General features: G+C 44.5%; 1 protein-coding gene across 23 annotated transcripts in view; it reads right to left on the bottom strand.

Annotated features, from left to right (window-relative positions):
• Positions 1 to 22,434, bottom strand: part of TCF7L2 (transcription factor 7 like 2) — a 171,358-nt gene that overhangs the window by 92,892 nt on the left and 56,032 nt on the right. For all 23 annotated transcript variants that reach the window (XM_030950693.1, XM_030950694.1, XM_030950691.1 and 20 more), the window contains one exon: positions 17,246 to 17,347. In XM_030950693.1, coding sequence (XP_030806553.1) covers positions 17,246 to 17,347 — 102 coding nt within the window. The remainder of the gene's footprint in view (positions 1 to 17,245; positions 17,348 to 22,434) is intronic.

Genomic DNA, 22,434 nt, shown 5'->3' with positions numbered 1-22,434 from the left:
CTCTGGTATCAGTGACTGCCTACCATAGACTCACTGTCCCTGCAGCTCCTTGGCAGTGCCAGCCCCACACCACGCCCTGTGGTTTCCCACTGACACACCAGCACTCCCCATCCCTGCACCCAGCCACCCTCTGGCTCTGCTTTTTGGGAGACACAGACACCACTCCAGCAGCCTCCTCTGGAACCTCAACAGTGGCCCAGTATGTTCCTCCAGCCCAGTTTCATTCACTTCTTTTAGACAAATTTGTGCATAGCCACAGCCAATTTTACTGCTGGGAATCCAGGTAAATAATTCAGATATTGCCCATTCAAACCCATCATCAGAGAGTATTAGAAATTATCCCTCTGAAAATCTTCATCACCTAACAGAGGAAAAGAGTTGCCTGGCATCCCCATTGAATAACCTGGTAATTTCAGTATCTCAACAAAGTTGTGGTTTGAGAGATGAGGCCTTGTCTCCATATGAAAAAGATAAATCAACCTAGAATACACAAATGCAATTTTAAATGGGAGTATCTATTCCAGATCAAATACAGATGCAGAACCCACAGCTTCAGATTAACAACATCCTCCCAGTTTAGTTTAATCTACTTTGAAAGCAAATTACTCTGTACTAGGCAGAGGCACTCATTCTCCAACAAAAGCATCCTCACACACCAAGTAGCTCCTCGAGAGCAATCCATGGGTAGATGGGGCATTGTTTCTCACAGACAGGAGCCTCTTGCTGTCCCTTCTCTCCCTGAAAGCTGTAAAAAGTTGCTGATACTGCACAACTTCTTTGCTTCACCTTAGTGCTTCTCAAGCCAGGTCACACAACCCTTCACAGCCTGCCCAGCTGTGGAGATGCCATCACTAGCAAACAGTGTTTTAGTCTGAACTTTTCTCCACTGAAGGCAATTTTTTTTGGCCTCTTGGAAGGACCTGTAAAATATGAACAGGAGCGAACAGCATTGTCTTCAAAGCAGGGTCTCTCTGCACATTTTGAAAGGTTTTGCATGAAGTTTCCATGCTTGACAAGGAGCATCTCATGAGGACAATGCACTCCAGCTGATTGCACAATGACAGCAAGTCAGAAAACTCCAAGTCTAATCTGAGATCTGACACTGTTGTGTGGGCTTGGGCAAACTGCTTAACCTTCCTGCATCTCAACTTTTCTGCTGGGGGTAATAATGCCAAGCTCCCTCTTCCCCCAGGGACTGATAGGGAGTCTGGGGTTTTTATGGCACTTTGGAAATGTGAAGTGCTACATAAGTGCAAAGCACCATTATCTAGAACTTCCACCATCATCTCAACATGCGGGTGCAGTAGATGCTGGTGAGAAGTGGCCTGCAGGGACGACTCCAGACAAACTGAATGTCCATGTTTACCCTGAGGTTGCACTGGGAAGATGTTCAAGCAGCAAAAGGGGAATTTAAAAGTCCTTTCCTCCCTCCTCACAGAGGCAGGAGGTACTCAGTGCAAGGGCAGCGTGGGTGCAGAGCCATGCAGGAGTCATTCATCCCTCAGAGAGGTACAGCTCTCCTGCTGACAGCACAGGGAAGGGATTGCTCTGCTTCAGTGGCCATATCTCAGATCTGTGGCAGCTCTCAATCACACCTCCAAACACCCAACCAGAACAACAGGGGTGTTTCTCTGAGCCCTGCACTGAACCACCACCACACCTGCATCTCACCAGGCTGAGTCAATATTCACAGGAGAAGCACAGCAACAAGAAGTATCCAAACACTTACACCACCCAGCACGTGCTCATTCCAGAAGGCAGGCAAACAACATTCAACTCTTGCAAAGTGTGACTTAGCCCATTTCTTGCTTTGCTAGCTTCCCAAACTCCACAAGCAGGATTCAGGTCTTGTGAGGTGAAGGGACATGAGAGCACACGATGCCCAAGCTCCATGGGCTCGTCCAGGCATGTCTTAGAACAAGGGTGGGAGACAAAGCAGAGCAGATGACCTGCTGATTACACCTCACCAAAACCTTAATAACACAAGCAAAGGTTAAAGATGCTGTTCATTCTGGACAATTGAGCTGCCTTGAGCATGCCTTGAAGGGTTATAGACACTACACATAGCTACAAAGAGCATTTTCTCCTCAGTGTCCCCCTATTTCACCTACCAGTTCATCTAAACTAGAGAATTAACTATTTGCTAATAGGGATGTCCAGGAAAAGGCAGCCCTGAAAACTAAACAGACATATAGATGGGCTGCCCAGCTGTATAGCAGACATCTTGTGAACATGTTCTGCATTGGCACTAAAAATAGCACTGTTTCACCTGGAACAGCAGTTATGTCTCTCTAGGAGATGAGGAGGAGCACAGAAGCAGAGATATCTTGTAGGCTGTTATTATCAGTAATGAGTTTATTTTCAAATCAAAGTAGATCGTTATTCATGACTAGAAAGAGGTGAAAATTCCAAAATACTCCTTAAAAAATGCTTCAAACTACTGATTTCTTTACTTCTGTGTTTATAACATACAAAACCACAGACCTGAGCTAGACCAGCATTATGCTGTGCTCTGCAGCAAATAGGAGAAATTCATTAAGTGACAAAGCTAACTGCTTTCTGTGACTACACCAGCAAATTAAGTCAGTGGTAGGGACACTTGCCAAGATGGTGAATTTATGCAAGTCCTGGAGAATCTTCATGGAAAATAAACTTTTATTAATTAAAGAGTATCACTCACTGCTCGACCCAGGGGACGGAAATGTATCACATGTTCCCCATCTCTGCTCAGAGGAGCCCCAACACCAGCCAGCTCAGGAACTGCTTGTGGATGATCTCCAAGACAAAATGCTGAGGCTTGTGCATGAGTAACAAACAAAGTTCCACAAAAAATCACGATCTCTTCAGTGATCCTTCACTAACAGGAAGAGCAATTCATTTTGCTGCACGAATGATTAATTATGAATTATTAAATCCAGCTCTACTCAGGATACTTACTCAGGGAAGCAACTGCTCCAGCCTGTCAACAACTTTTGTTTCCTAAATCTCTGAAACCAATATCACTTCAAAACACACATGGAGCCAGATTTTCCACAGCAGCTGTAGCATGTGTTTTTAGTGCCCACTCTCTCCAGTCCTGGCCAGACTCTAGGAGGGACAGCAACTTACTGCCTGTGCTCTGGCCTCTGGAAACAGCCTGTTTCAATAGGACACTGCCATTGTTTTCACCCTCCTCTCTCTCCCCCATCCAGGTGAACCACACACGGAAGCATCTGGAGAGCATGAGCTTACTTTCCCCATCCTTATCACACAGGACACTGTATCTCCCAAGCAGGAATTTGGGGAGCAGCCTGCCCATGAGCACAAGTTTTGCGGCATTACTGCGCGCAGCACTCAAGGAGGAGGCAATTTCCTGCCTGGCAGGGGAGAGCCCTGGGATGCTCCCCACCTCCTGCCTGCCCACCAGCAGCAGGCAAGGGCTGGGGAAGAACAAATGTGAAAGCAGGAGAAAGTGTGGGGCTGCAAACATGCATCCGAACACAAAGCAGCCAGAGGATGCACAGATACAAAAATGGGATACATTATTATTCCATAAATTAAGTTAAAGCAACCTCAGCACATCCCAGACCTTTAATACCGGGCTGCTGCACTCCGAGTTGGCTTCCAGCCTGCAAAATGTTTCAACTTCACTCAACTGAGACAAGACCCACGTTTTATTAAAAGAGGTTTATCTTCCTGCGAATAAACCTCAACAGCTTTTGCGCCCTGAAGAAGCAACTTCGGTTTGCGTGTCGCCCTCCTCCCCCTGCCCACAACAAAACACACATTCAAAATCTGATGAGTAAAGAATTACCAGTTACAGCTTTCTGGACCTTGCCCATGTCAGGTTGGTATGCAACAGGTTTCAATGTTTGTTTTTATAATAAATAAAGCAAAAGTATGATGAGCCAGCTAAGCTCCTCGCCTCTCCTCTGCCTTCTTTGAAGATGGTTTTTTATTTTGAGACTTAAGCACAACAGTAAAGCAGTTAAAAAAATAAAGGGTATTCCCTATCTCACATTTCAGTCTGTTCCAAATGATCTAGACAGCCTTAAAATACCACACTTGCCTGTCAGCCATTTAATGAAGAAGTACTAATTTTTAAAAAAATGTAACAGACGCACACTTTCCCTTCTTCTTATATATCTACTGCTCTGCCCCATGATCTCATTTTTCTGATAAAAAGCAAAAACATTTAGAAGGGGGAAAAAAACCCAAAACCACTTTTCCAAGCAGGGAGCAAAATCTAAATAAAATTAAGGAAGTGTAAAGCCCAACTTTAACAGCAGACAAGTATGCAGGGAACAGTGTGACCTTCCCTTATCACCACCCACTGACATGTTTAATCATTTCCAAACAAAAATGCTCTTCTCTGCCACTTCTTCACTCTGCGAGCACCTCCCGCTCCTACACGGCCAGTAAAGAGTTAAATCTCCCACTATCCCCTGCTGCCTGCGAAAAATCACTGAAACAATTGAGACATTGTCCAGTGAACAAGACTCCCAGGGCCTGACATTTTTGTTTATGTCCCAGTTCTCAGCCTGTCAATTTTCACTCCCAACGTTAAAAGCCTGGCTTGCCCCAATACAGTCTGCCCTCGTCTGAAAAGGCTCCACTTCATTTATTTTATTAAAGCTATGGTGTGTTTATGATTCAGAGCTCTCCCCATCTGAGGACCTGTTGGTCCCATCCCCCTGCCTTCCTCCCTGCCCTGCAACAGCGACTTCCTAACTCTGAGGAGGCTTTGCAATGCCTTTTGCAGAGCCATTGCCCAGGAAAATAACTGTGCTTAGGTTAAACACCGCTGTCCACATTTTCCTGGAGTATGAAATATCTGTTACTGAACTCCAGTCTCTTAAAATAGCCTTTCATTATTAACCAGGGTAGGGTAGAGGGGAAGGGAGTTGGATACTAAGCCAGAGTGGCAGGAACTTTAAAAATAAAATAAAGTTAATTAAAAAAAAAAAAACAAAACAAACAAAAAAAGGGGAAAAAAAGGAAAAACACCCTGAAAAAAACCAAACCACACACATCCACTCTCACTACCCAGCAGCAGACTAGAAAATACATGTAACGGAGTAAAACAAACATCTTGGGGCAAAGCAGTGTTTTCTCCGCTGCTCCGCGGCTGCATTTCCTGCCTGTGTTTTCATAATGACCGGAGCATCAGGCCCAAAATACATCCCTCTCCTTCGGCCCTGCCGTCCTCTCCCCCCATTCCCAGCATTTTTTTTTTCCCCTTCGTTACGCTCTCAATACTTTATCTCCATGAAAAGCACACACAGCGGTCACCAGCGTTTCCTGTTTGCCGAGTGTGCTTTAACTATATCACACCCTCGGCTGCTGCGCTGGAATGCACAGCATATGGCATTGTGAAAGGCTTTACTGTCGAATAATGGCAGCAATGCAGTCCTGCTGGTTTATATCAAACCCTGTCACTCTCTTCACGGAGGTCTCCCTCGTGCTCTCCGAGAGACGAGGTAAAACACACACACACACACACACACACACACACACACAAAACTTCAGCTCTCATGTAGGACCTCAGCAGAAGCCTGTCTGAATCAAGACCCGCGAACTCAAGGCAAGGAAGATTGCAACTTATGAAGTGGGAACTTGGAGCCACTCTGAGATTTGTTTTGGATCTTAGTCCCCATAATGGAACCTGCTACAGGTAAACAGTTGGGCTGTTAAAAGATTTTTGAGCTCCTCGCTGGGATTCCCGTGGGCAGAGCCACCATGGGGGCTAGAGGATGGCTACAGTCCTGAGCCCTTCTTCTCCAGGGTGGCAGGGCTGTCAGCCTGAGCACTATCCCAAAGCACAGCTTCACCTTCCCTGCTTTTAAAAATCAGCACTGATATATTTGGTTATGAAAACATCCACGAGAAAAGCAAATGTACACCATCACCTTTCACTTTGGGTCAAAGTTTCAAAACTGCATTTTCATTTAATTGCTCACAGGTTTATTTTTGGTTTGGCTTTTTGTTTTGGTTTTTTTAAGCAACTTTGAAAGAAAAATATTTCCCAAATAAATAAATAGATAAAGTGCTGCTTCCAACTGCAGTCAGGTTTAGCTAAGATGCTCACAAAGGTTATACTTCAAAGTGCTTTTTGTGCAGATCTTGAAATGCCTTCCCATGCCCGGATGCATTCGGCCAGCAGACGCTGAAACGAGTAGCAAGACTTTTAAAGCGCATTGAAATGCATCCGTCCACCCTCTCTTCATAAAAGGAAGCCTTACTTAACAGGCATTTATTATTGCTGAACTAGGGTTGAAAGTTCAGTGTCCTTATAGACCAAAATTATCAAGATTTCTGAGTTTGCAGCCCACGTTTTAGTCCTAATGAGCTATTGTACCCACTCACTGCTATTAACTCTTTGATGTCAGGAACCCATGATGCTCTTTCGAATGTCTCACAGATGTCCAAGGGAAAAAGTGCAAAGCTCACCTGTGCTGAAGGACAGGTGAGCAACCGGGTTTGTTTTTTTGGTTTTTTTGCCTTTAGTCCCCTCCAGCAAAATATGCAAAGACAACTACAGCATTAAATATGCATGTCAAAGACAGGCTAGCCTACCAGTCTGGACTGTGAACTCAGACTCAGGGGAGCTGTACATCGCTTCCAGCTTTGCCATGATCTGATATGCAGAACACGTTACCTTCCTGGGAAAGGGATGTGAGCATACGGTGCCCGTCACAGCACACACGTACAGCAACCCAACTGCTGCTGTGGGCACTGCACAGCCCCATCTCCCCTGGATTTGGGCAGTCTGAGGCAGCGACAACAATCTGCTTTTCTGACAGCTCCTTGTCTACTACATCTTCCTAAATACAGGTAACAGTAAAATGATTAATTATCTTTAATTTGCACCAAGCGCTTTGACCTGCTCATTACACAGTCACATCAATGAAACTGTGTCCACAGGGAGAAGGCACTACCATGCTTAAATGGCACTTGGGAAGGGTACCTAATTTTCCAACCCCAGACTAAGGCCCCCAGTCCAACCACCAGCAAACAGGAGCAGGGTGATGTTTTATTTCAAGAGTCCCAAGCCCAGCTGGGCACCCATGCGTGGAGCAGATTGAGTTGGCCAAACAAGAACACGGCACCAGCTCTTTGGCTGTTCCCCTCTACCACCAGTGCTGTGACTGCTCCCTCACGCTTTCTCACTGTTTACTCACCCCACAATTCCTCAGTGCAGTGAGGTGCCCAAGGCTGCCTGTGCAGGAATGGAGTTTAACAATCCATCTCCGGTGTGAGCGGACGCTCCCAGGACATGCCCTGGGCATGACAAGCAGAACAAGTCACTGCAGGGTGAGCCCAGGAAGGCCTTCCAGCACCTCTCTAACTGCCCAGCCACATGCTAGACACCTTCAGCCAAAATGGCAGCTGCTGCCTCACGTTTACCCCTCGGGCAGCAATTGTGGAGCAACCAGCATTGCCTCAGATTCACACCGGAGCTTATCCCCAAGTAACCCGTCCTGGCCATCAGAGCCCTTTAATAAGGAGCAGGTTATTTCATGTCCAGTAAAGGACTTCAGTCCAAAGAGCTGGACATGCCTCAAAAGCATGGACATGAGGAGTCAATGTGGAGCAGCAATGGCTTTAGCAATTCAAACTCTTGCTTGCTTAATATTAATTAACCACGTAGACATGCCCAACATGCAGTGACAGAAGTTCTGCTGCCAGGGAAAGCTTCACTGCAGACATTTGGGGTTTTCTAATGATATGGCTTCCATGCAGCTGCTTGGTAGGAGCCGTAAGTGCATAGTAAGAAAGTCTGGTGGCTTTCAGGTCTCTTCATTCTGCTTTCCTCCATAAAACATCATTTCTTTATTACAGGGCAGTCACATGCCCACAGCACTCAATACTGACATTGCAGAGCTCTGCAGGCACAGATTAGGGCAACTTCTTTTTGTTTTCTTTCCCTTCCCAGACACTATTCTTTCAGCCAGGGAAGGAGACCATGTTCAGATTTTGTCCATTTCCCAGTGGGCAGATGAGCATCAAGAGACCAAAATCCTTCTTCAACTTTTCTTCTACTACTCCTCCTACAGCCCTGGGAAGAAATATGTCAGCACAAGGACAAGCTCTAGGAGAAAAGGGTTCGGGTCGCACTATTCCTTCTCTCCCTCTTTCTTTTCAGTAGCTGGGGAACAGGCAGAGGCCACAACTGTCTCTCAGGAAGGGCCTTTATTTCATATAAATGCTCATTTCAAGCACCCCAACTCAGAAAAGCATCACTACACAAGACAGCACTTTGAGCACATGCTGAAGTGTTGTCCTGAACACCGATGGACATCAACGCATGTTTAATGATTTCTTGAATCAAGGCCTAAAGAGTAAAAAGGAAGGGGAAGCTAGTTTCCACAGTAATAGCAGTTGAGAAGTCTTTGAGTCGTGCCAAAAGGAAAAATGCATGTTAAAGAACCACTCGCCTCTCCTAGGAAACTGCAACTCTTTCTGCAGGCCTGCACTGCAGGGCCCAGGGTCACCATCAGGTCCTTAATCTGTACCAAGAAGGTAGAGGGATAAAGTTGGAGGAAAAAACATTTTAAAAAAACCTCCAAACCAAACCCCAAAACTTGCTTACTTCTTACTTCCATCAGGGAGGTTAGTCAGAAAACACCCTTCCTCTTGTTAGCACACAATCATATATGTTCAAACCTTGCATGTCCCTGACCAGCTACCAGCCTATCCCTCTTTTTGCACATATCATTCCTATAGATGGGGACCTGGGTGCATGGTTTCTGCCAGCCAAGGTAGAGGAAGGACTGATCCAGCTCCCCCAAATTTACCAATTCCAAGACGTGACGTATAAGGTACATCTGACACAAGGACCTAAATGACACCAAAAGTAACTTTCCCCTAAGGTCTGATAAGATGTAAGGATTTTAGGTTTAGATCTCAAAAACTACTTCAGTTTCTGGGTTGGTTTTTTTAAAAATTTATTTATTTTTGCTTTCCTGTGGGGCTACAGGCTTTTTTGCTTGCCTCTAAAATCCAGATGTGGAAATCATCAGTTTCTCAAAATCAACTTAGGAAAGTTACTTAGCATCTGTTCTGGCCAGACCGGTGAAACAGAGTGAGCGATGCTTCCCCACCTGGGTAAAATGCTCAATGACTTTACTCCCAGGTATCTGTTAGATATGAGTAAAGCTTCCAAGTAAGTTCTCCTGGAACCAGACCCTTGTCACCAGCCCACTGCATATCCAAACCCAAAATCTGTTTGACAACTTATTTCTAGCTTCCTTTTGTGAAAATAGGCACAGAACACTGCTTGGGGACAGATTTGGGGTGGGAGCTTGTTTTACAAAGGAATCACTCCTTGTTATTTGTAACATCTCTAAATCACCAAAGGCTTTCCAAAATGGGTCTGACCCTTGCCAAACAGGTCTGCATAGGGCAGAGCAGAAAGCATCCTTCCTTTTCTTTCTGCAGTGGCTTACAAGGCAACTCCAGTTTCTTTCACAAGAGAGAGCAGAAATGTCTACACATTCCAGAAAGTAAAGCATCCCATGAATAATCAAATCCCAAACCACATGAACTGGTGAGAAAAGCAGTAATCCTCGAGCAAATTGGCAAAAAAATGGTCCTGAGCCCAGCAATGCCAGTTTCCTTCCTTTCTTTTTAATGAAAAATACGTGCTGTTTACTTTACTACAGCACCTGGACACAGCACACAGACCTTGTTTAGACAGAAAATAGGTGGTTCCTATTCAAGTAGGCTCATCTGCACAGGAAAGTTTTTGTGCTCAAGTGTGAATTGAAAAATGCAGAACAACTATTTCGAATTATCTTTCCGTGTGGACACTGTTATTCAGCACTAAGAGTTCCTTTGTGAGATTTAGCTTAATCCGTTTCCAAAGCGGATTAAGCTAAACCATACAAAGGACCTCTTACTGCTGAATGAGAGTGGCCGCATGGAGAGATAATGAGGAATAGTTATTCTGAGACAGCCACTTCCACTGGGTATTTGGGCTTTTCCATTCTGCCTCAACAAGCCCAAAGCTGGACTTGGTAAGGGAAGACTGTGGTTCTAGAAATTTGGAGAAAAATAAGTGCCAGGGCCATATCATACCCATTAAACCTTCTGCTCTGCACATGATGGCTGCTCCTGCTCCAGTCAGCACAGGCTCTGGTTCCGGAGGAGGCTGCATTATTCAGTACCTACTTCTCTAAGCTCCAGATTGAATCCAGCCACAAACTTCAGCTGCAGACAGGGTGTGCAGGGAGGAGGACCTGCGGCGAGCGGCCCTGCCAAGTCTGCCACCCTCGGCACACATCAACTTTGATCTGACAGGCTCACCCATCTGGCTCTGCAGCATCACCCGGTGCTGCTGCGGCTCCTCGGCCGCTGCCAAGGCCGAGCTGCTGCTGCTGCAGCCCTCGCGCCTGCCCGGGGCCCCGGGGACCGACCGTCTGCGTCCTCGCCGCTCCGCCTGGCACAGCCACTCTTCTGCTGGAGAGCTCACAGCCTGCTGGTATTTCATTGTAGGCCCATACAAGTCCCTAGAAGTTCATTTAACATGCATGCTTCAGCAGTAACAAACCGCCATGTGATTGAATTCAACATGCAGCTTGCGCTCCTCTGTGCTGAAATACCCTTCCAAACCATCTTCCCGGTGTAGGTTTCTTAAAATGTTGCTCTCTGCATGTTTATTGTAGCCCAGACTAATTAGTCAAAAACGGCCAGAATTTAGGTATCCTATTTGCGTCATATTAAGGACATAAGGGCTTATTTTATAAGATACAAGAAGGAATCCTGCAGTAGATGCACTTCCAAACACACTGAAGGCAGCACAGCTACACTGTTCTTAAGATGATGTGATGAGCAAGCTTTTGTCTTGCTTCCTCTTCACCCAGAGAGCTCCAATACTCAGATATGTCAGAGAGAGATATACTTTGGTGTGCCATAACAAACCAAAATGCCAAATCTTAAGGCTCCAACTTATATGCAAGGCTGCACGGCCTCTTCAGGAAACCAAAACTGCTGCTGGTTCACTGCAATATCCACAGCTATAAACCTGCTACTTCAGGAGGACCTGCTGAGCCATCCCTAGTGATGTCGAGAAGCCTGACCCTGCCTGGAAATGTTGCAGCCATCCATCACAAGGTAAGTCACCCCAGCACTCAAAAGCCAGAGCCTTTGCCAGCACCCAAGGACCAGGTTCTCCTCCCAAAGTCAAACCTTATGATTCACAAGAAATGGATGCTCAACAGATGAGGGTTTGATTGGGCCGAGCCTATCCTCACACCCCACTCAGCTGCCTTCTCCTGGAGCTACACTTAGGGTTGCTAACTTCTAGAATTTTACAGCCAGTCTAGCAGCACTTGCTGTTTTTCAAGGCATGGTAGCCTTGAAGTCGAGTGTTTAGGGAAGAACCTCAGACTCCTCTTACAGCACACAGCAAGCTCACAAACTGCTATAGAGAAAACTTTGAGATTGAGCAGAGTATACCCTGCAGGCTCAGGAAGCAGAACAAATAAAGAGAATACAAAATGTATCATTTAAGAAATAGAAAACAAACAAAAACAAGACGCAACCCCCCACCCCACAAATCCCCATGATCTTTTGAGGTCTGACTCATGATCCTAGAACAATTGGGGTTGGCAGTACTATACATTTTACAGCATTTATTCGCAGCTGAAATATCCCAGCATTCAAATACTTCAGAGTTCTTGGAACTACTCACAGATCTCCTGACTTACAACCAAGCATGACAATTCATCCCAGCTGCCAATCCAGCCCCAAGGTGTCTTCTGAAGGTACTTTAGTACTGACTGATGTTTGCAGAAGCATTAAATTCCTGCTCACTTCACAGTAAGAGGTACAAGCCTGCACATTTCCCCAGTCTCAGCATTACAGCAGAGGAGTTCCCTCCAGTACTGAAAGGAGGGCTGTAGAGGATGGACATTGTGCTACAGAGTAAACACAAGGCCATGAAGCAGTCCCCTAAAGTCTGAACTATTTCACAAACATATTGAATTACCAAGTGAACTACTTTCAAGGAGCCCAAATTTCTTGTTTTCTACACAAACCAAGCACTAGGTTTCCATTCATATTTAATGGGTACTGAATATAATGGGTGTGTTTTATAGGAACCCATCCAAAACAATTTTATTGGGCTGCCGGTAGGCGAATTCTATACTTAGCCCCAAACATTCTGGTTTGTACACAGGATTTCTTCAAACACAACAAAAAAATCAAAAGGAATTAGTGGTGAAAGATTCAGCCACAAAATTCTCAGCAAGCTTAATTTGTTCTGTGGCTTAATTCCAAGAAGCTCCAAAAATTCAGGACAAGACGTTTGCATACTTTTGGGCATGTATTAATGAAACATTTTATTTACTTTGCAATTGCCAAAGCAATTAGCCAAATAAAGTATAGAGTATTTTAAAAGGAGAGAGTCACTAAAGGAGCTTTCCAATTAAGTCTGTGTGGGTGTTTCTGCAGTGTGAGTCTCAGGGATCTGCGTGTTGGGTCCATGACCTACCAGGCATGAAGGATGGACAGATTGGGCACCAGGACAGCTCAGACACAGCCCTCTCCTCCTGCCCACAACCTGTCCCTCTCAACACCAGGCACTGACATCAGTGATGCCCAGCCAAGTCCTTCCCCCCACAACACCAGTGTTCCTGATCGCCCTGCAGATCTCTAGGGACAGAAGAGGGTGTCCTGTCATCCTGCAGGCAGCCTGCAATCCATGAACATCTCAAGAGGTCACTGCAGAGGAAGAACAGTCTCCCTACAACAAAACATTAAAGACTAACAAAGCAAGAGCTTTAAAAGCCCTCTCAGAGCACTGTGAGTGGAGGTTACAAGATTATGGTTCCAGATGGCTCCACACATACAGGACACATGTATGTCTGGATGCACCCCACTTCCAGCCTACACTGAAGGTGCATTTTAAAATCTGCCTAAAATAAACCTGTTACTAGTAGCTATTTGGTTTTTCTTTAAAATGCAGAAGTACAAATCACATTAGACAAAAAAAAATTAGGGAACAGGCAGGGCAGACTTCAACTCCAGTTGCTCTGGGAAAAAAAACTCCTGATCTCTCCAAACCACCCCGAGGTCCCAGATGCCCACAGTCCATGCTCATTGAAGAGGCTGAGAACAGCCAGTATGTTTCAGATGGTTTTGCCTTCAATTTTGCTTGTCACATTATGTTTTGAAAAAACATTTTTACTTTAAAAAAAAAGAAGAAAAAAATTAGATACACTACTGCACAGTGATTCTTTGTTCTTGGTGATTCAGTCTACTGTATGGCTGTGTTCCTTACATATTAGGCCAAAAAGTACTGGAAGTCCTCCCCCGGAGGTTAGCACTGACATTTACTTCAAAATGCAGGAATTTTTTAAACCCCTTAGTGTGTTATAAGGAATATATTGTACCAAGACACCATCATCTTGCCTTCTGAATGTTTTTGCCAAGTAGTAAGGACGCTGAAAGCAAGTCTTTGCACAGCCTGCAGGAGGCAGGATCCCAGGACTGGTCTTCCACCCACACACCTGCCCAAAACAGGCTGAATCAGAGCATTTACTTTGCAGAGTACAGGGAAGAGCAGCGCTGGTTTTCTCCTTAATGTTGTAGGAATGCACACAGATAAAAAAGGTTTTAAAAGAGCTTGCTTTCTGCGGTGAGCAGATTTCATAGATCCTCACACAGATAGACCTTGCTCACTTTCACCTGCCTGTCCAGGCTGCAACAGAAAATGTTCATGTGAGACTCCCACTCCTACATGACCCATCTCCCACCCTTATCATCATGCTGGCAGAACACACGTGCATCAAATCAGGTGCACACTGACCATGGGACTTCAGGAGAGCAAGCTGAAGTCTGATTTACACCCAAAACCTCCTGCTAAGGCTGTTTCACAAAACCTTAATACCTTCAATGAAATCAAAGGTCAGAAAAAAAAGAGGGGAAATAACCACAAAAAGCACTTTAAAAATATCCCAGCCTCATAATAGTACTATCTGCAGGCTGAATTCAAAATTTTGACCTAGCAAGCAGCAAGCTTAATAACATACTATTAAAACAATTTTTGCCCCAGTTTTCTTTCACCTTTGGACACAGATGAGCAGCATGACTGTGCCAGAGCAAGATGCAAAAAACCTTACCAGATAAGTGAAGCACCTAAATGTAAATAAATGCACTGGTCTTAAATGGAGCCTCATGCTGTACCTTTCTCAAGACATACTGAACATAATTTCAGTTTAATATTCTGTTTCTCATTACGGACCTTGGAGACTCTCTCAAGCACCATGAAAAAGCAGTATTAACCCAGCCCTCGGCACTGGGGACAGCAATCCAGCCAAATTATTCATGCTGGTCTTTTGCTTCAATTTTTGTAGTCTTAACTTAATGTTCTTAAAAAAATCTGAAAGGAGGATGGCTGACAAATAGAACAGATTTTACTTTAGACATTACAGACAGCCATGTTATGCAGCCTTGAGTCATTAAGCTGAACTCCTAAGGGGAGTTTCATTGGAGCTGGGAGTAAAAACTGACACAGAGCTTGTGGTTGTCACAGCCAAGCGCTGAGAAGAAAGAGTGTTTAAAAAGGGAAGGAAAAAAAAAAGGGAAAAAAAAGGGGGGGGGGAAAAAAAGAAAGTGGGAAGAAAAAAAAGGAAATAAAAAGAGGGAGGGAAACCCAACAAGCCACCACACTCTCCTTTCCTCTCTTTGTAATCCAGCTATGAAGATTAGCCTCAAATCCTGATTTCAGAGATAGGGGAAAGATAAGAAGTGATTTGCAGGTGTTAGCATTTTCCTACAGATCTTCAGGGCAGCCCAACTGATTTGAAGATGAAAAACTGGCATGGGTACACTTGATGGGTAGACTAAACACAGCAACCAGGGTAGAGAACCAGTTTCTATCCCTACATGTTACACTTGCACAGAAACATCAGGATGCCCATGAAATACCCATCACTGTTCCACAAAAAGATGAACTGTGCTTTCACAAATGCAGACAGAAGTGGATATAGAGCCCTGTGCAAGAGCAGCCAGGTCCCAGGTGCTGTGGGCAGGCACAGCAGCAGCCACGGGGACACCAGAGATGCCTGACACATCCCAGGCCAACTGGCATCTGCAGCCACTTTATCTCCCCCAAATGCCATTACCCGCTCTAACTTTATTTACCAAAAAAAAAAAGACCATTTTCACTCCACAAAATTAATGTGGCCTGGGGTCGGTGCCAGGAAAATGGGTGGAAAAAGCTGCCCCTTATTTATATATTTTAACAGAACAAGGCAAAACAGTTTGCTGCTAGAAATAAACATTAAACCTTGCAGAACCTCCCCCCTCCCAAAAACCCACTGCTCTCCCCCCTCCCTCCCTCCCTCCTCCGCCTCCTCTCCCTCCAACATTTTAAGTAGCACAAAAGATCACATTACAAATGCCAGCTGTGGCTCTTTGGGAAGGTGGCCTCCATCTCGGAGGTAGTATATGTTCCTCATGGCCTAAGTGGTTGCTATGGTAAATATGCTTTTTATTGAATAGCAGAGTGAAACAGCTTTTAAAGAGATCCATAAGAACCCCATAAATGGTCAAAACACAAAGCAGATCAACCTCAGCCTCCCTGGAAGCAGGTTTCTCTTCGTTTTCCAAAATGATTGTGATTTTTGAACCCTTTTTGTATATTTTGTTGACCACTCAGCCTGACCTCACCACCACTCCACCATGCCAGAGCCACGGGAACGTTCAGTGTCAGTCCCTCGGCACAGCAGTCAAAAGAAAAGAATTAGAATAGGAAAGTTTCTCTAGCTCATTTCTTATTAGGAGTGAGATGATGGCAGGTTTTGATGACTGTAGATTTCTGATTAAGCAGCCAGACATCTTTTCTTTGATCTCTTCCTCCAGTGACAGCCCAAGTGGACAGGAAGGAAAAGCAAAGTAATTCTGGAAAAGTGAAGCAGCCAGCACTAGATATCAACTGGGCAGATACCAGTCTTGTTCCAATTGCTCTCTGATGATTTGAAGGATGGTTTAGAAGCTATGGATTCTAAAACATAAGAAATCCTTTTTTTCTTTTGAATAAAGAACTATGACACTCATCACAATGAGCTGACAATGATCAGTTTAAAGAGACAACAATGGAAAAAGAAGCACCTCAAAATGCTTAGCATGATTTGAGATTTCTAGAAAAGCCAGTGTGTGCCTTGGATGATCTACCAGCTGTGTCAGCTCTAGACTACAGAGCAGAAAGTAAAGAATGACCAGTTTCTTTTCCTGGCATTTACCTTATCATCCAATAGTTGTAAAAAAAGGTTTTTTAAAAATCACATTAAACTTGATGCTGAATTTTTTTCGGAAGAAATATTCTAACCCAGTACATGCCATTCTCTCCAGAGGTAAATGTCCCAGATGAATAGTCAGAGCTAAGATGCTCCTTAACAATAAATGGCACTGACACTGGCTGTGGGTGAGGATGGACCATTGCATATCTCTGCTCTTGCAAATCACCACATAAACAGTTTCCTTCTAGATCTCTATGGATGCTATTTTAGAAAGTAAAATAAACCCCCAAAGCACTCTCATGTAAATTTATACTGAAGATTGCAAATTCAACATTGTTTTCACAACAGAAGCACAAGAAAAATTAACCAATAATTGAAAATTTAAGTTAGAAGTTAATAAATAACAGTATTTTTTAAAATACTATTCATTACAAAGAGAGTTTATATTTTGCAGGTAGCAGTAAACATTTGATAACAATGTTTATACTAAATGAGAAGTCATCACAACACAAAGGAACATGTGTTTTGTTGAACTTGGCTCTTTTGAGCCTTCACCCAGGTAAAAATCCTGATCAATTCTCAAACTCTCACCCAGGATTTTACAATAAGAAAAGATTTCTTTAGATAAAGGACATAGGCTTGGTTTTAATTTTTCTAAGGCACTCTTAAGGTTAAGCTTTCCAGACAGTCTCTTCACTCTCTTCACTTCAACACTGTCAGATGTGTAAACCAGCCTGACTGGACTCCACTGCCCCTACATAATTCTGCAGTGTGTAAATTTAGAGTATTTTTGACTCTCTGGTCTCCTGCAAGGCGCATGGATGATAAATTCATCATTTCAGCCCAGTGATAACAAAAGTATTCCCTCCCTTTACCACAGGCTTGTTAGGGATTTGTTTGTTTTGAGGTATTTCTCCTTTGGTCTGTGTAAAAGAAAACTGATGACAACCATTGCCATTAATGTCAAATGCTTTTTTTTTTTTTAAACAAAGGAAGAACATCTTTCTGTGTTTACTTACAACAATGTGTGCTGGAGATGGAGACCTAGCATCCTTGAGGGCTTGTCTACTCTGAAGGCTCCCTGCCTGAACATCAAGCAGTGGCCATTTCATCTGCAGATACTGGATGGAGGAAACAAAAATGGGAAAAGAAAAATGAGTTCAGAAAAGAACGGCAAAAAAAAAAAAAAAAAACAAATCTTAGGTAACATGGATAAAAAAGTATAAATTAAAATTTATGCAAGGAACTGAAACAAAAAATTAAGACAACCTTACATGTTTGTGGATACAAAAATCTGTGCAGAACTAACAATTTCGTACCACTTTGTTACAGTTCAGGAATAAGAAAAAAAACCACATTGCAAAGACAGTATTACATTAATTTTACTGATCACAGCAAATCTAGAAGTAGCATAAAACTCACAAAGAAACAAAATAGCATAACCATGGAGAGGATGGGACAAGGGAAAAGGTGGATATCAGTGTCAGGAGAGGGAAAAACATATCATGAATTAAGAATATGATCTCATTACTGAACGGGTCGTCTGTCAGCCTTCTTTCAACAAATGTACCAAGTCAACTGCTCCAACTCCCCAGTGCTGTACGAGCCCTAAAGACAGAGCACTATGCCAAAAAGACTCAGCACTGCTGGGTCTTAGCACCTATTTTCTCTACTTTTCACCATTTCTGGAAGACACCATGGATCTTCTTCTTGCTTCTGTCACACAACCCTGGCTCAGGGACAGCCACTCTCTTGGCACTGCCACCAGCAGACAGGGTGGACACACACAGGGGCCACCTCTGCAACACATGGGGGCACTGACTCAAAAGCAAGAAAAGCTTCAGCTCACTGCACCAGAAGTGCTCCATTCTGAACAAAAGCAGGTCCACAGAGAAATTAGTTATCCCAAACAAACTTCTGCGCTGTACATCTAAATATAATTTCAGCCCAGGCTTTTCTCTCTGCACGCTGCTGTGTGCTGTCCCAGTTAGCGCAGGTTAAGAAGAGACTTCTAAAAGCCCTGTATCATGCTGGAAGAAATGTGCACAGCCACATACATTCAGCCCCCTCCCAGAACTAAGAAAAGCAGCTGCACACATAGATCAGGCCACTGCAGAAGCTCCTATTCAGCACTACATGCTGCTTGACCTGACAGATCTATTCCTAGAAAATACCTACTAGAGAAATAGTTATGTTTACCCATTCCTTCCTTTCTTTTTTTTTTTTTTTTTTAAAGTAAGAGTAATCTTGAAGAAGCAGCATGCACAAGCAGCCCCAGCAGTCCAGGCGAGCAGCGGAAGCTGTATCTGAATCTCCACGGAGGAAGGAAGGAGATCTGGTTCCATGCTTTCAGCACATCACTATCTATCACATTTGCTCACGTATGCAAAACATTTGCTCACATGCAGGGCCTGTTTGCTGCAAGGCTCTGGGCACTGAGGTGCCCAAAAAGCAGAAGCCAGCAGGAGAATGTGTTACCAATTCCCATCACTTGGAGGGCTGGAGTTTTCCGAGCTACTGGAATGCAAATAAACAAACCCATACTCTGGATTTGTGCCCCATATGAGTTCCACAAGTTCCAAGAAGTCTTGTTTTTATTCATGTTCGCATTTGGGATTTGTGCAATGTGGACCAGGATGTTTCAGCACTTCTTAAAAACAAGAAATAAAACCCAAACAAACCAGAACTAGACTACCGATAAGCAATATTTCTAACTCTTACCACTCAATTGTAAGTCTCCAGATATTTGATCACTTGCATCAAATCCCTGCTCTTCAGTATATGTGACCACAACATAAATTTTAAAGTTGAGATGATGTTAAAGCAACTTTCTAACCCTTAGTGGTTTAAAAAAAGTGCATAAAAATGCGGCCCAAGTGTGTAGAATTTGGACCCAAAGCCTAAGCCAACTGAGAGCCAACTTTTAAACTTGAGGGGAAGTCTGATACATTGCAGATTTTCAGATGGCACTATTAAACAAGTAAACTGCTACATTTTCAAAAGTCCACCAGTTTTCTTAGACAGCAGTCAAAACACCACCAACTAGAGAGGTGCATGAATTTCCAGAATAGGTCCTGATGGGTCACAGTTACTTTTGGCTTCCTCAGGTTTTCCAGACAATCAGTGAAGTATTTTTCCCTTCTTCCAAGGAAAACGTTCTCACAGGATGTGTGCATGACTCTGCTTCAAAGTTCACAATGGTTTTTGGAGAGCAAGAAGCTACCACTGCCACAGCTGAAACCTCTACAAGAACATGACAGCTCAAACTGTGGATTTCCAGGAAACAGACACCAAGCCATTACCCACAAAAATAAACTCATCACCTTCATTTTTCCATGACCACTCCACAGTCACAAGCAACCCTGGAATATGTGTACAACCATGGCAGCCTGTGAGGAGCTCAGGTCAGCAGCTGTCCTAAAACACAGGCTGAGAAACACGTGGGCTTCTCTGAGACTGCCCCAAGGGCAGACAGAGGCATTGACAAGCAGCAGGGGTGAGCTCACAGCAGACCCCATCCAGTCAGTAATTATTGCAGGGATTACAAAGCCTTCAGGACTGCCAGTTGTGCTGTTTTTTACTAGCAATAAATTCCATTAGAAGAAACAGAGCAAGAAGGCATGGCTGCTCCCACTCCACCTCTATCCCACAACAGCCCGTGCTTTCAGCACACGGTTTCAGCTCCTACACCAGGCTGACCTAAAGGGCAAGATGAACGTTTCAGAAGATCTTACTGTTACACTTTTTTTTCCTCCTTTCAAAACCCTTAGTCTGGACTCTCAGTAAAGCTCTTCTCTTACCCACCCCTGGCAAAGAGGATCCAAGAAGTCTTTCAGTGCAAAGGCTAAAGCACAAACAGCTTCTTTTGGACATGCACATGAAGCCCAGCAGGAACAGTCCAAACCCAGAGGGCTCAGTTTTGCACACAAGCACAGACATGGACAGCTTCCATTTCTACCAGTGGATAACACACCAGTGGGAGACAAAATAAAATCAAATAACCACACCCAAGGGAAAGCAGTAAAGCACAAGGGTCGATAAAGCAACTTCCATGAGCTCTACCAAGTGGCCAGGATCCAGAGCAGCCTCCCAGCCCCGCTAAGGGTGAGATCTTCTGTCTGTCAGATAAGCAGAGGGGGCCAGAGCCCACAGCCAATGCCCACATCAAGCTAGTGAACCCACACCTTCAACAGCAGGATGTTTGCAAAAGCAAAAAAATGTTTGCTGGCTTCAAAATGCCAGCCCTGTTGATAAAGTATGAAATATTAGCATTGTTTAAGGTGACGAGCCTGACTCAAGGCCTCCTCATCCAAGAATTGTCATGCCTGTAACACAATATTGATGTGGTGGCTTATAATTCTTACTTTACATAAAAGCCTCATTGTGTGCCAAATTCAATCTCCACAGGCTACCTGAGCCACAGATTTTTACAAGTCTACATTTCAGCGCTGCGAGTCTACAATACACATAATTTTCAATTATGTTAGGGCAGAACAGGATCACTGCCTATATAACATTACTGGTTGGAGGAAATGAGACTCAGCCCTACTGCCGAGAGAGCTAACTGGATCCAGATGGTGGCCGAGCGCGGCAGCCACCCCCTCCACAACTCTCTCTTTCACAGTGCAGGGACATGCCAGGCCCTTGCTGGGGCTGGGAGCTGTGACAGGAGGATGCTTGGGCAGGGGGGAGTTGCATCACCTCGGGGAAGAGGAGGGAGAGCCCTGATTGCTCTCGAAGGTTTACTGCTGCTGCCCTACGCTATGATATTCTTATTAAACAGGAGAAAAATTAAGTCCTGCTACAGCAGAGAGGTAAATCCTTTCCTTCCTCAAGCAACTAAATAGCAGGAAATCCTCTTCTCTTGGCCCTAAATGCAGATTTGAGCCAGACAGTTCCTCTGATTTGCAAGGAGTCCACAAAACTCCAAAGCCGACTTTCCCAGCCTTCTGACGCTGCTTTTACATTCCTGCACCAGGCAGCTGGGAGGGGGCAGAGGGGTAAGAGGGAGGGAAAGCTCCCACCAGCCCACTCCTGCAAAGGCTGGACACCCACTTGCTGCTCTCCTGCTTCTTGTGTCTCAGTGTGGAAATCAGGACTTGCCTGTGCAAACACTGAACTTTTCAACAAATTAACTCTAACAAATCTGTGCAAATTGGTTCAGAACAAAACTGTTGAAATGGGCTCTGCTGGCCTGCTTTTAACATTTTTTTAAAATAATGTCATCGTGGTGCAAGTACTTTATTCCCTGTTTAACAATATGATCTGATGGGGATCATTAGCATGTGTGCATTTAAAAAAAAAATAAAGTTTTATGGCAAGTCTCGGAGAGCTTAAGCAAAATAATTGTTAAGCTCCAGGCCTCCACACAAGAATTAAAACAAGTTTGGGGCAAGCATACTTGAGAGAAACCAAAGCTTTTAAAAAGGCTGTTAAATTGTCAGCACAAGGGAAAAGGCAAATGATTTGAATGGCCCAGATTTTTACTGTAGAAAGGAACAAAAAAACCCCCAAGAACCTTCCTACACATCCACACCTCCCATCTACAACCAGAGGGTCCTGCAGAGCACAGACCTGCTGGGAGCAGCTCTGCACAGCCACCCCCCAAAGCAGCCACCTTCCTGAGCTCTGCCTGGGCAAACAAACATCATTCCCCAAGTTTTCACAGCAGACTTGGTCCAAAGCAGCTGAACTTCACATCCAGCACTTGAAGAGTTTGCTGGAAGCTCTAACTCAGGGCCAGCAGCTGCCCCACAGGCCGGGGCAGGGCTCACAGTGGTGCAGCCGTGGAGGAAAGGATGGCACTGAGCTCACAGGTGTTTCCTGCACCGGTGTCCAACCTGGACCTGTCCCCCTGTCACACTATTGTTTTCACTGCTAGACTGCCCTACAAGTGATGTTCTTCAACATATAAAAACATAAACACAGTAAGGGGGAAGAAAAGGCCATATTTTCAAACAGAAGGAAAGCTGCACAATGCTTTCCAGCTCAGGTTTCCTGCAGCTGGTGCTTATTAGCTCCCAGGAACTGAAACAAGTAGGAGCAGGGCTCCTGGAGTCAGCTTGATGTCACTGGTCTCCAATACCTCCCTAACCACTGGATCACACCTCAAAGTCTGCACTTTCTCCCTGGATCTCAAATAGAAATATTCCTGATCCTAGTTTTGGGGTCAGTCCCTCCCTTGGCCAGCATTGTAGAGTCACGTGGA

This window comes from Camarhynchus parvulus, chromosome 6, assembly GCF_901933205.1.
Source record: "Camarhynchus parvulus chromosome 6, STF_HiC, whole genome shotgun sequence".
In the NCBI taxonomy this organism is placed as follows: Eukaryota; Metazoa; Chordata; class Aves; order Passeriformes; family Thraupidae; genus Camarhynchus; species Camarhynchus parvulus.
The sequence above is the reverse complement of the archived record's forward strand: the minus strand, read 5'-3'. Positions and strand labels throughout refer to the sequence as shown.